The sequence below is a fragment of the Fundulus heteroclitus genome, unplaced genomic scaffold (genome assembly GCF_011125445.2).
Source record: "Fundulus heteroclitus isolate FHET01 unplaced genomic scaffold, MU-UCD_Fhet_4.1 scaffold_108, whole genome shotgun sequence".
NCBI classification, from domain to species: Eukaryota; Metazoa; Chordata; class Actinopteri; order Cyprinodontiformes; family Fundulidae; genus Fundulus; species Fundulus heteroclitus.
In genome coordinates this window covers 41,261-57,772 of record NW_023396521.1, presented here as the reverse complement: position 1 = coordinate 57,772, position 16,512 = coordinate 41,261, and the positions used below count along the sequence as shown (strand labels likewise).

Here is a 16,512-nt window from a genome sequence, read left to right as displayed (position 1 = left end):
GTGCACACACATACACACCGACTCATTCCTCCCTGTACTGATAATATAAAGAGAATGGTAACATTCAGTGGAACTTTTTTTGTGATCTACAAATATTTCACTTTAATTTTTTTTTTTGTTTTCAGGTACTGCTTCTTATTCTGCCCCACATGCAAAAAAGGTATAGAATAGGGAGCCTATTTTTGTTAAATGCAACCTGAAATCTTTCAGGTGCAGTATGAACCTGAATGAAGATAGCTAAGTTAATTTCAGTTGCTTTATGTTGTCTTTTCCCGTATGGTGAAGAAAAATGAACATAGTAAATTTTTTATCAACAATTAAGAAAATGGATGCAGCGCCACTTAGTAGAATGGTGTAGTACATCGGGTCATTGATTTTGCAGAAATCCCTCAAACCGCTGCTAAATGCACAAAAATTAAAAGCTTTTTCAATAAAATGAGCTTACGTTTTGAAACGTCAAGTGAAGACAATGAAATGGGTAAGGAAAGATGTTGAACTTCGCCAGCAAACCACAATACAAGTTAATTACAAAGTCATGGAATTTTGTGATGTTGTGGCAAGTAATTATTTTTTTTTACTTTTATATAACCAGAATATATTACCCTAGAGATTAAAAACCTCTCTGAGTGGACAAAAGCCTTCTTGCCCAACTCAGTCTGAGAAAAGGGGCAGAAAGAAGCAGCAAACTGTGAGCAAAAGCTATATGAGTCAACATTTCTCATTGCAATTGCAGTACAGATATAGGTTGGCAGAAGTCCATGTAATGTCCTGTAAATAAAACTTGACCAATGAGAATTGCTGAGAGCAGCCCAACCTGCCCACACCACCCGTGAATATAAACCACAATGATGTGTTGCCACTTTGCAGTTTGTGATGAACTTCAAAGAAGATAGACAGAGCCCAGCATCCTATGACATTGTGACGAAGCAATCATGTACAAAAGACCTCCATGGTCCAACATGGACATAAAAGTTGCCACGACAAGCCGCTTTTCAGCAGCATATGAAAAACACAACTTGTTTTGAAAAATAAAAAACAAACTTTGATTTAAGCCTTTTCACAAGATTTTCCACCTGGGGTTTAAAAGTGAGGGAGTCGTCCATCAAGATGCCCAGATATTTATATGTGATTTAGTGTCAGAATCAGAGCCAGTACTGATGATTCCTAGTGTGGAAGAAACCGGCGAGTGTGTAAACAAGCAAGCATTTCTAATATAACTGTAAATGATAAGTGAAAGGGAATTAATTGAAATATAAACTAAGTCTGCAATTTTTTTTTAATAATAGTAGCACGTTATCTTAAGTGGGCTGGTCGGAAAATGAGTCCGACTCATTATTGGGGGAGAGGGGGGGGATATTTGAGAATAATAATTTTTATTTGCCATATTTGCCTAATTGCCATATTCTTCAAAGTATGGACATGGTGTGAGTTATTTACGATCATTAGAGATTAGATATCAGAAAAAGAACTAGGTGATATGTAGACTGCTGTGAAAAAGTTAGCGAATAATGAAATGCTCTCTAAAAGAGGCAACCTTTTAATACATAAATAACGTAAGACAGCACATACAGGATATTAAAGAGACATTTTAATATTGACATATTATGTTTACATGAGTATTCAAATCCACATATTGTTTATTATACATGTTAGATTATCATAAACAGTTACCTGATACAAATTAGACAACTAACAACGTGGGCATTCAACTACAAGTGTTTATATTCAGAGGGCAAGGTTACTTTAAAGTTGAACATGTTTGGTATGAGTTTGAAATAAATATTGTGTTGTTTCATGTGTATTTCAGGAGCTGATCACCACTCTGTACATTGGATTTCTGAGCCTGATCTTCTCCTCATACTTTGTCTACCTGGCAGAGAAAGATGCAGTCGATAACAAAGGTTCCACAGGCTTTGAAAACTATGCGGATGCTTTGTGGTGGGGAGTGGTAAGACTACCCATACTGATTACGGCTGTTTGTTCATGTCTGGCTACGTGAAGCCTCCAGCTAAGCTAGATGTACTAGGAAACAACTTTATTGAGCTGACCAATGTGTTGCAACTTCTCCCTGATGAAGGCCACAAGCCAAAACGTGCTGGTCAACTAATAAAGTTGTTTCCTTCAACTTCAAGTGTTGCTGGAGTCTATACTTCACCCGATCTTTGACCCTCTCAGTGCATCTTGGGAGTTCATGAAGTTGTGCCAGAAACTTTTTTGATCTCTCTGTTTTTATATGTCTATAATTATTTGAAAAAAAAAAAAAACTAAGTACACACTTGTTGCATCTATACTATTTAAGAGGGAAAGTAGCTTGGCTAATGCAGTTGATTAATTAATGATCAGCAAGGGTGATCACCTGTAGAAATCCAAGAGAGCTGGTTTGCTGGTCTGGGAAAAAATATTGAAAAAGGTTACAAAGTAATTTCGGAGTAATTTGAAGTCCCATAATTTTTTTAAATAAAAACCCTGTTGTGCTAACAAAAACTGCAAAATAATGAATAAAAAAATCCCCCCCCCCCCAAAAAAAAAAAAAATACTGTTTCCATCTCAGATTCTTCAGCGAGAGTCTGCTAATCCAGTCCTCAAGTACTGGTATCCAGAGTGTTTTGCAGTTTTCCCTGGTTCAACAGACTTAATTAAATGAATAGTACTTTACCAGGTCTCTGCAGATATCGATGAAATACTGAAGAAACTGTTCAGTTCTGCCAAGTTCTTTTTGGAGCTGGAACACATATATAAAAAAAAAAAAAAACATATCGGCCCATAAGGACTGGCGTTGGACACCCCTCCGCTAAAAGAATTAGCATAATAAATGCAAAATTAATTGGGAAAAAATATTGAACAAGAACGAGTTGTTTGGAAGGGTGTAAAAAATTTGGCATCACTATTTAGGTATGCACAATTTTCATCTGAATGGGGTGTTGAGCCATAAAACACAGAGCTATGTTTAGCAAAATACAAACACAGCAAACATCACAAGCAACTCCCACTAACTCTCAAACACGGTGGTGGAAAGGGAGGGAAATGATTTCCCGCCTTTTTTCAGCCAAACTATGAAGTCTTCCATATTTGAAGTATGCTTCAGTAGGAGACCATCTGTTTGTCAGCCAAAGCTTGGGTTAAACTAACTCATCATTAAGAGTCATCCCATCACTATAGAAATTCTACAAATAAATAGCCAAAAATAAATGGAAATAAGGTGTTGCAATGGCACAGTCAAAGTTAGGATCTCAATCTGATTGGATATTCAGTACTGGGACCTAAAAACATCTGTGCAATAAAAACCCTGAAAATTTCAATAAGCTGATGCAATGTTTTAAAGAGTGTATTAAAGTTTCCCCACAACAATATAAGACGCAAAATCCTACAATCAAATATGGTTCTACAAGCTATGAGGTGGTCTTTGTTTGTCCAAAGACTGCATCCATGCATAAATCTGTACTTCATCCAGCCAGATTTCTGCTTGGTTTTGTTTAGTCAATTTTTCCTTTCAAAAATTGCATCATGAGTGAACATAAGAATCATCATAAGAATAAACAAAAAATTAAATGCAGACTATTAACCTCCAATGTAAACTTATCAAGACAATGTTTAAGTAGCCAAACCTTTACCAGACCCTTGTTACACGAAATAAACACGCAAAGCATAATTTTGTTATTTTTCTAATGTTATCATTCTTACTTTTCATTTGTAGCGGTTCTCATGCACCCATGTTACATTTTTAGCCTGCCAATTATAAACAAGGCAGCAGGGTGTTATTCATAGGAGATTATCACCTACTCAACTTCAGAGTCTTCAATTTGCAAACACCATGACTAGAATAATCTCACACGCAGATCAAAAACACCTGGCCTGATACAAATGTATGGAACTTTAGTTATATTTTTATATTTTTTGCACCAATAAAGATTTGTTGCAATTCTCAACTAAACTACAACCTGTCATCGCAGTAATAAATTGAGTAAAACTCCCATCTTAGGTAAATAATTCAGTCTGCAAAACGACACTCAACTATAGTAAGTGCTGCATTTTAAACTTGATTTAATTTACACAATGCCTGATCAAATGAATCCTGCACAAAATCTAGTAATTAGAGCTGCACTGCTTTGTGATCCAATTAAAAAGTTTAAACTTTCGACATAGTTTCAAATTGCAATTGTTTATTAAGGGGTTTCTCTATTTGAGCCAAAACTAAATGAGTTGATTTAAATGAAGATAAGCAGTATCAAAACACTGCAGCACCCTACTAACTGGTCCTTTCACAATGTCTGTATCATGCAGAATTTATCTGCATGAGCTCATTGAAAAAGTCACACATTAACCACTTGAAGAAATATTGCATCTGCATCCTTATATAATCTACTGCCCAAATTATGATTTAGTACAGTGAGGATAACATTTTAGTTTTTGCATAAACAAGAGAAAACTGGTTACTTGTGTGAATCACATTGCAGAGCAAGCAAATAAAATGCCGGGTTGCTAAAGATGCATATAACAGACTATATCACTTCTTTGCAGAGAGGCATTCTACCTGTTTTGGTCATTTCCAGAGAAAATGTGTTTTTTACTGCTCAATGAATAGTATTTTTTATTTTTGTTCCATTTCAGAAAGGCTTCAGATGTTAAAGGCAGACGGAAAGGTGGTTGAATGTGTAATATTATATGCAAAATATATTCTTTCATTGCATTTACATCTGTGTTCTATCAGGCCCTTCCTCCCAGCAGCGGTTAGACTTTGTAACCATTGTTGCCTTTTTAACCATCAAACAAACTTTTTTTTTTTTAATTTGCTGTAAATAGTCAAGTTATTTTTTATGCACAATATACATGTGCATTGTTTCAAAATCCCGCTACACTTTTTAATTTTATCAGAGATGTATTTTTTTAACAACTGTACAGTATTATTTTCTTACAGTGTGAATTTGCCCTTACTATAAAGTCTCTAGTTCTCATTGTTTGTTTTAATATATTTTACCTTTGTGAGAATATGTATGCTTTCATTACAATAAGGGCCAGAAGCATAGGTTTAAAGCAGGTGAAAATACAAAGTTCAAAAACAGTTAAAGAGGCTTAACTAACACTTTGCAACTACTAAGTCATGCTTTGAAAACATAATTGTTATTTGCTATTGGGGTGAAATGGCCTGGAAAGTTACAGTGAAGCCTAAAGCAAATCCTTCTTATAACTCAGGGGTCCGGAACCTATGGCTCGCGAGCCAGTTGTGGCTCTTTTGATAATTTAATCTGGCTCGCAGATTAAACAAAATATCTCCGCTATTGTTTTCATCCAGGTTTTTCGCGCATGCGCGCCGGACTGGAAGGCAGACGCAGACACAATGGCGGGCGCAAACAAAGGAAACGACAAGTTCTCAACGTATTTTTCTTCTTTAGATAACGTATCACAAGATCGTTTTAAGTTGTAAGTTGATGGTTGATATTGCGACATAGGCACCAGAAACCCCCGCGACCCCATGAGGGATTAAGCGGGTCAGAAAATGGATGGATGGATAAATGGATGTTCACGGACACAGACCGCTCCTCAGCAGAGAGGAAGACCCGCCTGGTAGGTTAAAAAAAGTGTTCACAAAGGATTATTTTGGTGTTTTTGTGTTATTAAAATGGGTGGAGGTGTCGGCGACGTTGCAGCGTAAACACAGACGTACTAGCGCGCGTGAACAAGGGCGTTATGCAGCCGCTGTCTGCTGCTGCTGCTGCTGCTGCATCGACTCCGCTTCTCCCGGCCTCGTGTAGCGATCACCACCTCCCCTCCGCCGCTATTTCAGTAGAACAATGACCAGTGCAAAATGAAGTTGTATTTACCGGAGATGAAGTGTAGACTGCACATTCTGTCGGGGTATGATGGCTCCCCCAGTCGATGTGCCTGGGTCCTTCTTCATTGAAAATATCCATTTCGTTTGTCTTTCTTCGGTAAACGAAAGAAACGTACATCCAACAAATTGGAATGCCTCTCTGTGCAACCGGGAGCACAAAAAGTCGTAGGCACTGTCGAAAATAAACTAACTAAAAGCATGCTCTAATTCACCCGTTTTGTAATGATAGAATGCGAGAAAAGTCCTGTTTTTGCATACAAGCGGGACCCGGAAGTAGCGCGGACGTCGCGTGTGACGTCACACGTGACGTCACGTGTGAACTACCCTATTGGCTCTCACTGAAAGAAATTTCCAGATATTTTGCTTTCATGGCTTTCTGAGTCAAAAAGGTTCCCGACCCCTGTTATAACTACTGAACAGCTCTGTTATTTTGACAATTTATGTTTGGTGATGAGCTTTAAGTCTTTCAGGGCTGAACGGCTTCGGGTCAACACCCTAATATCTAGTTACCTCCACAGGTCAGTCCAGGCCCCTCCAAAGCTTTAACATTACTTTCATTTAACTGAAGCATGTTGGCTTAACTTTATAGCAAACATAGAGATTACCTTTGTTGGATTTTTGTCCAGACGTTGAGTATGTCAAAACAAAAACATTCACTTTGGTTTACTGAGCTGTTCAGATGTGGACCTGGTAGCCTGCTTTAGATCATTGTCCTCTTGCATAACCCAGGATCTATGCAATTTAGGTGAGTGGCTCAGCAATGGCCAGAAAAAAAGGTAAAGTCATCCTAACCCTTTAGATCAGTTTGGTCTTCAACCACGCCGAGCTGTCATTTTACTGCGAGGCATTGCAGGACGGTCTACTGGCTCTTACAGTAGATGTGCCAATTGTTGCCATCTTTCCGCATTACTGCCGAATGGTGGATGACAACACTATTTTATATAGTGATCACGGCCAGTGCAAAGTTCTTTTCAGGCTCAAAAAGGACTAAGTAAACACTATCAGGACAAACACTTGGGGTATATTGTTTTATTTGAAGATGTGCTTTCTTTCTATGGTCTAGGCCCATATAAAATATTTTTGTCTTCTTCAAGTTGTTATAAAATGTTGTGAGTGATATCTTGATTCCAATTGTCTGGCAGTTATTTGGCCTGGGTGTGGCTAATAAAACCGATCTTTGAAAAAAGGCTGTAAAAGACAGTTAATTCATGATTTAGAAGGGGTCGAATCATTTTAGACATAGCACCAGTCCATTTTTGGTTTGCTTTATATGTATTATGTATTTGTAGTTACTCAGGTTACCTTTAGCTCATATGAAAATGAGTTTGAAGATCTGAAACATTTAAGTGTGACAACAAAACATAGCAGAAGCCTGAACTGTTCTAATGACTTGCTTTACAGCTAGAAATGGTTTTACCTAATTTAACATTGTTAAATTGTAGTAGCTGTGACAGCCATATCATGTCACACGTCACAGCCATATTTGTGTTAGATCTTTGATTATGAATCTGCTTTTTTAACGTATTGTTCTTTTTAAAGAACTTTGACTACCCTGGGGCTGTATTTCTTCAACTATGAGAGGTCAAACAGTCTGTGTTTTATCTGTGACTTTGTTGTTGAAGTAGGAGTGGGTAAACTCGTGGGTAGATCCAGTGGGCTGCTAATGCAGGCACTAACACAGATAGTGAGAGAACATGGGATCAACTCCAGCTCTCTAAAAACTTCAGGGACTCCTTTAAAAGCACACACATGTTCAATTGAGTCGATAACCTTTCTTACATAAATGAAAGTTTCTGTTGTCTGGTTTTTATCCATTTTTACACATAGTGCTTTTTTATGTGTGCTCTACAGCAGTAACATGTAAGGAAGAGCCAAAGTGCCAAAAGTTCAACATTGGGGTCAGGAACATTGGGAATTTATTACAAACATCAGGAGTTATCTTGACTATTTTCCCAAAGTGCAATTCAGGTTACAGTTCTTCTTGAAGATATAAGTGTAAACTACGCTAACAAGTAAAGTCATACATCACAAAAGGAGTGTTAATAATGCAGTACCCTTGCCCGAACTCGACAGCTTTTGGCCTCAGGCCTGTAAGCTGTTCCTGTTTCTTGCCCTTTGACCAACAATACAATATTTTACAATCACAGCAGCCAAATGTCATGGTCAGAAAATAAAAAAAAAGATATCAAATGGGCCTTGTATATCTTACATTTAATAGCAACCTATAGAAGAGATTAAGCCCTGTCATGTAAGCCTTTATAAAACCAATAATTTAGAATTTATGTGATGGTCACAAAGCCAATGAAATGAGGTCACCTCTGGTGTTATATGCTCATGTTTTCTTGTTCCTGTTAAAAGATAAAGGTCAGTATCTATGACGACTGCAGACAACTAACTAGCAATTGAGTTGTGATTTCACATCGATTAGAAATCTGTAGTGAAGCCAACTTTTGTTTCTCTCATTCAGAGGATTTTATGTAATATTATTTTCCTCTGGATGTGTAGCAACCGTCATTGTAATAACAACAGCTGCTAATGTAATAACTGCACAAGATGCGATAATTTCACTGTTTTTATATAATAAAGGTATTACATTTAAAATGTAATAATAATAATAGTTATATGGTACATTGAGTGACTACAGACCAAAAATAGCCTTCCTGGCTAATTCTGGCATGTTCTGTAATGGACATTGCCCCTTTCGAAATAAACATCAATTTAAAAACCATTTTGGCAGTATTCTCATTATTATTTATTATTATATGTTTTAAAAAAACAACAACATTATTTTTGTTTAGAGAGCACTGGAGATAGCCTTCCCCCCAAACCCTTGACCCTACACAGAATTTTTTATTTATTTTTTTTCCGCTTATATAAATACATTATTAATTTAATACATGGATGAATCCATGCAGGGTATACATTTCTTAGGGTATTGTGCTAGGATTTAGGAAGAGAACAACGCCCATGTGACCCACATATGTTACACAGTTATTACATTTTAAAACGCTATTTTTTTTAATGCCGTGTTCAACATGTTGGTAGGTTATTTACTAATTTACATTATTTGAAAAGTATCATTTTATTGGCCATGTCACAATAAAAACGGCCATAATAATTATGTCATTGGCAGGTCATTATTACATTATTAATTGTTAGCAGATGTAAGCAGCAGGGGAATTTACTATGCAGTCTGTGTGATCCCTTTGTCTGCAATTCCTCTTCACTACCCTGCGTCCAAAGTCTGCACCGTTACCAACTGTACTGTCCAGCAGGTAGGGTTATTTCCTAACCATTACTGTGTTGCACATCCAAAATATCAAGAGGCAGTGTATGCGGCAGACTGATCCAAAGCCTTCTTTGTCACCTGTATGGAAGGATGTTAGCTGGCAGCCATCTAATAAATCCAGTGCAATTCAGTGACATTGCTATGGAAACAGTCAAAAACAAAACACACACTGTTCACTGCAGTTGTAAATCCTGCATGTCTATCTAAATAATTCATCATTTCATTCAACACGCAAACGTCAGCATTACAATAAAGAAGTAACTGCTCTATTGCCTCTAAAATGTATTTAAATCATTTATAGATATAGTAAAAGCCCAGGTATTTTTAAAGCATGAAAGAAAAAAAGAAAGGATACGGTTTTATAATTACCACCTAGAACTAGATGGCTGATCTGGCCAAGAATGGGACTGTTGAGCGAGAAAAGGTACAGCATATTTAGAGACAATATACATCCAGTGTCTTTCATAAGAAATAACCCTTTGATCTTTTTTTTTTCACTTTTTGTGATGTAACAACCATAAACCATTGTCTATTTTAAGATGATTTTATAAGATAGGGCTACACAAAGTAGTAAAAAGAAGGAATAGACTGGTCAATCTTTACCAGAGGGGCCTCCAGGAGTCCCTGACTTACTTTGGAAGAGCTGTAAAGATCCAGGCTCTGGTGAGAGAACGTGTTGATCGGACACCTGATAAGTATGGACCCAACAATTCTGGGCTTTTTGAGAGGCAAGACAGCCATTATTGAAAGAAAGCCATAAAACATTTGCCAAAAGCCATGCAAAGGGACAGAGCAAACAAATAGTCTGGTCAGATTGGAGACAAATTAAATTTAAAGTGCTTTGGGGTTGTCAGATAAGTTAAAGCCCTGTACAAGTTCAAGCCATTTACCATTTTAGCTGACATGCAAAACATGAGGTTTGAAGCAAACTAACACTGCAGGTCATGAATAAGCCATCTCCATGGCGAAACCTCGCATCAGCATCCTACTGTGGGTGCTTTATTCTTCACTTGGGGCGGTCAAAGATTTCAGAGTTAAATGGAGAATGGATGGAGCCACCACAAACGATATGAAAGGCTGCAGAACTCTTGAAACTAGGGCATATTTAGTGTTATTGTCCTTGTAGCAGGACAATAACACTAAATATGCAGCAGTGAAAGGATTCAGAAAGGGTTTGTGTGTTTAAATAGCAAAGCCAAATCTAAATCCAGTTGAGAATTTGTCCCAAGATTTAAAACGTAATCTTCAAAGATGGTATTCAGCCATTCTTAGTCAAATTGAGCTCTTTTGCAAAGAATAGTGGGCTAAAATGCACAATTATACACTGCTTTGTTGGATTTGGTTTATAACACACAATCCTCATATAATGCATTGGAGTTTTTGATTATAATGTAGCAAAATGTGAATAAAATTCACATTTTGGGAATTAATTAAGGGAATTAATATTTATGAAGGACACTGTAGGTCAGCCATTGCATTCAGACATTTGACAAGTAATATGAACTTTACTTTTAAATCAATGTTCAATTAGTACAACTCGTTGGAATAGTCACATATGCTACTTTTGTCACCCAACTGAACACCTGTAGAAACATGAAGTTGTCACATAAAATTGTCTACATATGATCCACAATCCTTGAAGTTACTTACATGATTTTATGGGTGGTTTTCAATGAAAATCAAATAAATAAATAGTGGATAATAGTTTTTTTTTTTCTTTCATTTTATATTTTCAAGGTGACTGTGACTACAATTGGCTATGGAGACAAAGTGCCACAAACCTGGATTGGAAAGACCATTGCATCCTGCTTCTCTGTGTTCGCCATCTCTTTTTTTGCCCTACCTGCAGTAAGTGGAAGCACTAAGCAGGTTTTGTTTGTTTTGTGAAAATGCCAATATTGGATATCCTTATTTTGAGGATTTAGTAGTTAAATTACTGTAAGCCATAACCCATTATTATGGAGAAAATAAAATTGAGTATAACAAACAACACCGTTCACAACATTAACAACGGCATAACTGTCTACCAGAGATGGATTGCCTGTTCCACTGACAGATGAAAACAAGATAAAAGCCATGAGTCAAAAATAATTTACGCCTGAAGTTCACAGGTGTTGTGTCTCCCTGTGACTCATAAGTCACTAAATTATAGACTCTCAGGCATGTCAATCAAGCCAGCTATGCTCCCAAATCTTTCTCTGTTTGCGCTCTATAACACTGATCAGAAGGAAGTTACCTGGGGAAATGCGTATTGACATTAATAACGGGAACTTGTGGTTGAAACTTGGAGCCACTGGTTCAGAGAAATTGCATGGAAACACGCACTGCCTTCTCATTTTGTGAAAATGAACAAAGGTGTATTGAAATAAAATACTATTGAGCTGGGGCATTAAACAAGCTGAAAGTAAACAACACTTCAGGCATCCATGATTGACTGATTTGAGACTGCAGATGGACAGTAATTAGGTGTATGGTACAGCCGTGTTTCTGAATCCTAGGAATTTCTATCTGGCAAAGTTTCTGGTCATACGTACAGCGGCTAAAATCGATGGTGAGCACGGCAAGTCGACCAAATCTACTAGAGCATCAACTACATTTCTTCATAAATGAAGTTAAAGGATAAAACTTGACAGAGATTAACTACTGAATATATGAAGAAAAAGACTTGCAAAAGTTATAGTAAGCCAAGAAACTACAGGGTTTCCACAGGTCATTAAAAATCATTAAAAGTCATTAAATTATTATTCTTTTTTTAATTAAGGCCTTAATTGGCATTAAAAGCAAAAACAGCAGTTTTCTGAGCTGCGTCTAAAAGGGCAAACATTGAGAGTATACCCACTGCTTCAGGGACCACTACACCTCTGCAGACAGACACAGGTCAGCTGCAAGGGGCAGACAACAGCTAACAATGTCAAGTTACTTTTCTGTAACCAACGCAGTCACGTCTGCATTAGCTACCGCAACCAGCACAGCAGCAGCTGGAGCAAGCTCTACGGTCACTAACGTCGGGAAATCAGACGGTCTATATATATATATATATATATATATATATATAGATATAGATATATATATAGATAGATATATATATATATAATAACATATATATAAAACTATATATATAAAACTATATATATATATATATATATATATATATATATATATATATATATATATATATATATATATATATATATGTTATTCATATATAGGAGAGTCATGGGTACTTGTTGATGGCATTAAAATTATTTCTACGAGCATTAAATTAGGGTTACTCATTCCTGTATAAACCCTGAACTAGCTAATCTAGTCAGTATTTTGAAAGAATTCCAACTATATAAAGAGGTTTCTAAATACCAAAATATTACACAAAGTGGCATGATTGGTGAAAGCAACAGGACCTTCACAAAAATGCAATTTTTGCTAAGCACACTAATAATAACAGCTGCAGATTTATTTATAAACTTTAAATGTCCCAGTGATCACAATAAAGCCACAGTATATAACAAAACATAACCCTCATATTTGCTTATAAAATAGGAGTCAATAGAATAATCAAAAGAGTTTACCAAGAGTCAAAAAGCACTTCTTTCTGCTGCGTTGACACCGAACGCGAAGGACTCGGCCTGTGCGATTGATTTAAATATCATCCCTATGCAAAAGGCATAGTCAGGAGCAGTGTAGTAAGTTATTGTTTTAAACAGTAAAAATTCTCATCTCTATAAATGTTTTATTATTGAGTGTGCCTTAAAAAACACAAATGAATTAATACATGTAACCAGCAATTACTTGAGTCACTGCCAAGTCTCTGATATCGTGGAAAGACTGTTGAAAATTATAAGCAACTGCAGTTAAAGTGCATGTTTTTTCTTCTTCTTTAAAACTTATAATCAAGGTCATAATTTTTTATTTAATATTATTATTTACATTAAAAAAAATCAGAGACTAGGAGAAGGAAATGTTTTCCCCACAAACCTAATCCTTTCTTAGTTTTCACTTTTTGGCTCACATTCATGCCCCACATCTGTGGGATTAAAATGGAATTAATAAGAAAAAAACTCCACTTTGTTGTTGCTGTTGTTCACAGGGAATTTTAGGCTCTGGCTTTGCCCTGAAGGTGCAGCAAAAGCAAAGACAGAAGCACTTCAACAGACAGATCCCTGCAGCTGCCTGCCTCATACAGGTATTTCAAAAATAAAAAGAAAGACCTCAAAGGGAACCTGAGAAATGCTGGGGGGGCTGAATGGTCTCAGAACCCAACTTTTATTGTTGTGACCAAACTTTCATGCATCTTTTTCTGTCTTTTTAAAAAAATATAGTCGGCGATGAAATGTATCCTGTCCTTCCAATAAATTTCTGTTTTCATGCCTCTACAGACATCATGGAGATGTTTCGCAGTGGAGAACTTTGATTCTGCCACGTTCAAGCTGTTTTTGAGAAAGAAATCCAGCATGCCTGCCTCCTCTCTATCCAGCCCTAAGCAGAAAAAATTGGTTGGTAATCATTTTAAGGATTTCACTCTTTTATTGTCAGACACACCAAGTCAAGTAATGTAGTTTGAAGGGAATAGCCCGGTGATGCTGTGAATTGTAAATTAAGAACAGTTCAAGTGTTGAAGGTGTGTTTTTTCTTTCCTTTTTTTCTACAGATTGTTTTTTTATTATACTTTATGAAAAATGTTCTTGGCTGTGGAATAAGATAAAGCAATATGACAGCGAGTACTTACATCACTATCACCAACCAGAGACTTCAGGCGCTTGAATAAAAAATACAGAGTTACTCAAATCCCTTGATACTCTTCAAACTGTGTCACACATTGCATTTCTTGTGGCTTGGATAAAAAATAAAATCATACTGGATTATGCTGATGACTTGTGACATTTAATTATTTTTTTTCTTGTAGGAGGTGCATTTAAAAGGAAGCAATGTTTGTGTAGGTTAAAAAAAAAACTGAGAATATACTTTCCTATTGTATCTGTTCTGCTTTTGCTTTCTGCTTTTTTTGTCCTACTTACATGTTTTAGATCATCAAACTAATTGTATTGCCAGTGAAGATAATCAGTGATGACTTCCTGGATGAAATGTGTCTTGGAGTATATCTTTTAGGCTGACCACCCCTTTGAAGGCACACCGTCATCCGGTGTTGCCTTGCAGCAAGGATGCCCTGGGTTCAAAACACGGCATGGGGGTTTTCTGCATGGTGTTTGCATGTCTCCCATTGCTTCCTCTCCTGAGATTGAGGCTCCTTCGTTTGGGCTCCTGCATATTGTTAGACATGTTCTATTTGTTCTCACTTCTACAGATCTAGCAGTAATCAGGGCTGAGTGTGGCTAGTATAATTCAACTCAGCCTTCCAAGGGGGAGATTGCTTTTTCACACAGGGACTGGTTTGTTTGGATAACTTTTTGTCTTTGGCAAAATAAATCATAATTTATTTTGTCATGTGATGATGAAGCAAAGACAGAACAATTCTTTCTAAGACCCAATGTTTATTTTTAATTTTTTACAGCACTCTACATGCCCTCGTCTTAGGGCATATGATAAAGACTTGAAAATACACACGTATACAAACATAAACACAGTAGTTTTACTAGCAACATTGTTTTTCAGGCTTTTGCTCTATTTGTTTTATGTTTAGAGAATGTGTCACTTTAACAACGTATGCTTTAATAATGTATGTATGCGTCACCACTGAGCATCTTTCTTTAAAAAAAAAAAGCTATTTTTTCGCATTCACAGCTATACGTTCTCATACTGATCGGCCAGGAAATTATGCCTTCCCTTCCTTTTGTGACTAAAAAGTTCTCTGACCAGCAATGATGTGGAAAAAGTAGATCCGGGTGTGTCGTAAAGTGTTTGGTGCTATAGATCTCTTTGGCCTGGGGGTGGCTGGTTGGATGGGTACTTGCTAGATAGCTAGATAGCTTCTCATGATGGGATCCCATCAGACTAAGCCATTAAGCGTTTTTTCATGGCCCATTGATGTCCTGCTGAGAGGGACAGGTAGGGGGCTGCCACTGCTTCAGGCGAGTACAGTAAATGCAGGAGGTGTGTTTGGGCAAGGAGCCAGAGTTGACTAGACAAAGAACAATTGCCATGCAAACAAGATTTGCAAGGCTACTCACCTTACCTGTCAGTGGTTGTAATGTTATGGCTGATCTGCTTTGAGCTTTTATCCAAATATTTTTACTTTGTGGTGTTTTTTTTTTTTTTTTTTTCTTTTCAGGGTTGAACAATGTCACCATTACATAAGAAAACTGGCAAAGTACCATTTTTCTTTACAAGAGGTCAACTTTGTTTACTCGTATGTCATTTGAATGTGTCAAAAGTTTGTTTTTATTATGTGTGCAGGTGAAAATGAGGAGGAAGCTGAAGAGTACTGACAGGGACAATGGTCCAGCTTCTCCCACGGCCCCCAGTATCACCTGTGACTCTGTGTTCGACAGCGGAAGGGAGCTAAGTTCAGATGTTTACAGCACTGTTGGCACAGGTACTAAAACAAGGCAAAGAAAACACTGAGGTTACACCAGAACCTTTGAATAACTGTTGGGTTCTGAAATTTCAGAACAACCATTATTTTCTTTTGGCAATATATAAATGGAAACCTAACCCTTTGGCAAATAATTTGATGCCTACTCGTTTCACTGTAATAAACAGTCAACAATAAAAGTACACACCTGTTAAAATCATATATTTTTTGTGATTCCATGTTAAATATGCATCAGTGCACACCTTCCATCATTAAATGTGCCTCTGATCCTTTAAAATTGTTCTGGTAGGCCTTTGGTGACATTTTCATTGTTACATCTCATAGCAAAAGAGTTTAAAATCAACAGTGTGATTTCATGTCTAAACATGTCACTTAGGATAATCTTACTAAAGCATCTCCAAGATATTTGGCTAAAGGGGAAATATTATGCTTTTTATTTATTTATTTTCAGATTGAAATCATTCAGTTGGGTCTATATAAAGTGGAACTGCAATGCCTTGGTCTGAATCCCTCGTTAATTTACCCCACGTTCCCCCTTTTCACCTCTGTTCTCAGGTGTGTCTGAGAGCAACTAGTTTTAAATCTAAAGGAAGCACTTCACATCCTGCCCGCCTTCCACGTCACAGAGCTTTTCACTTCACCTCGTGTGGCCATTTTTGTAGTATACTGGGAAGCAGTGTAATGTACAACCGATGACTTATCCACTTGTAGCTTTGACTACAAAATCCATTTCCTGCCTCTGCCTGCACGCCGCAGGCAGCATCAACACCCGCACCAGCCCTGACACAGCCAATGTTCAGACTCCCTCCCCATTTTTTTATATTAAGCAAAGCTTTGCTTAATATAAAAAAATGGGGAGGGAGTCTGAACATTGGCTGTGTCGGGGTTTATATTAAACATTTGCTT

General features: G+C 37.0%; 1 protein-coding gene across 1 annotated transcript in view; it reads left to right on the top strand.

Moving 5' to 3' along the window:
* The window catches only part of kcnq1.1 (potassium voltage-gated channel, KQT-like subfamily, member 1.1), a 101,674-nt gene that overhangs the window by 64,550 nt on the left and 20,612 nt on the right, over positions 1-16,512 (top strand). Inside the window, exons 6-10 of the mRNA XM_036128690.1 lie at positions 1,808-1,948; positions 10,857-10,967; positions 13,204-13,299; positions 13,493-13,609; positions 15,468-15,606. Coding sequence (XP_035984583.1) covers positions 1,808-1,948; positions 10,857-10,967; positions 13,204-13,299; positions 13,493-13,609; positions 15,468-15,606 — 604 coding nt within the window. The remainder of the gene's footprint in view (positions 1-1,807; positions 1,949-10,856; positions 10,968-13,203; positions 13,300-13,492; positions 13,610-15,467; positions 15,607-16,512) is intronic.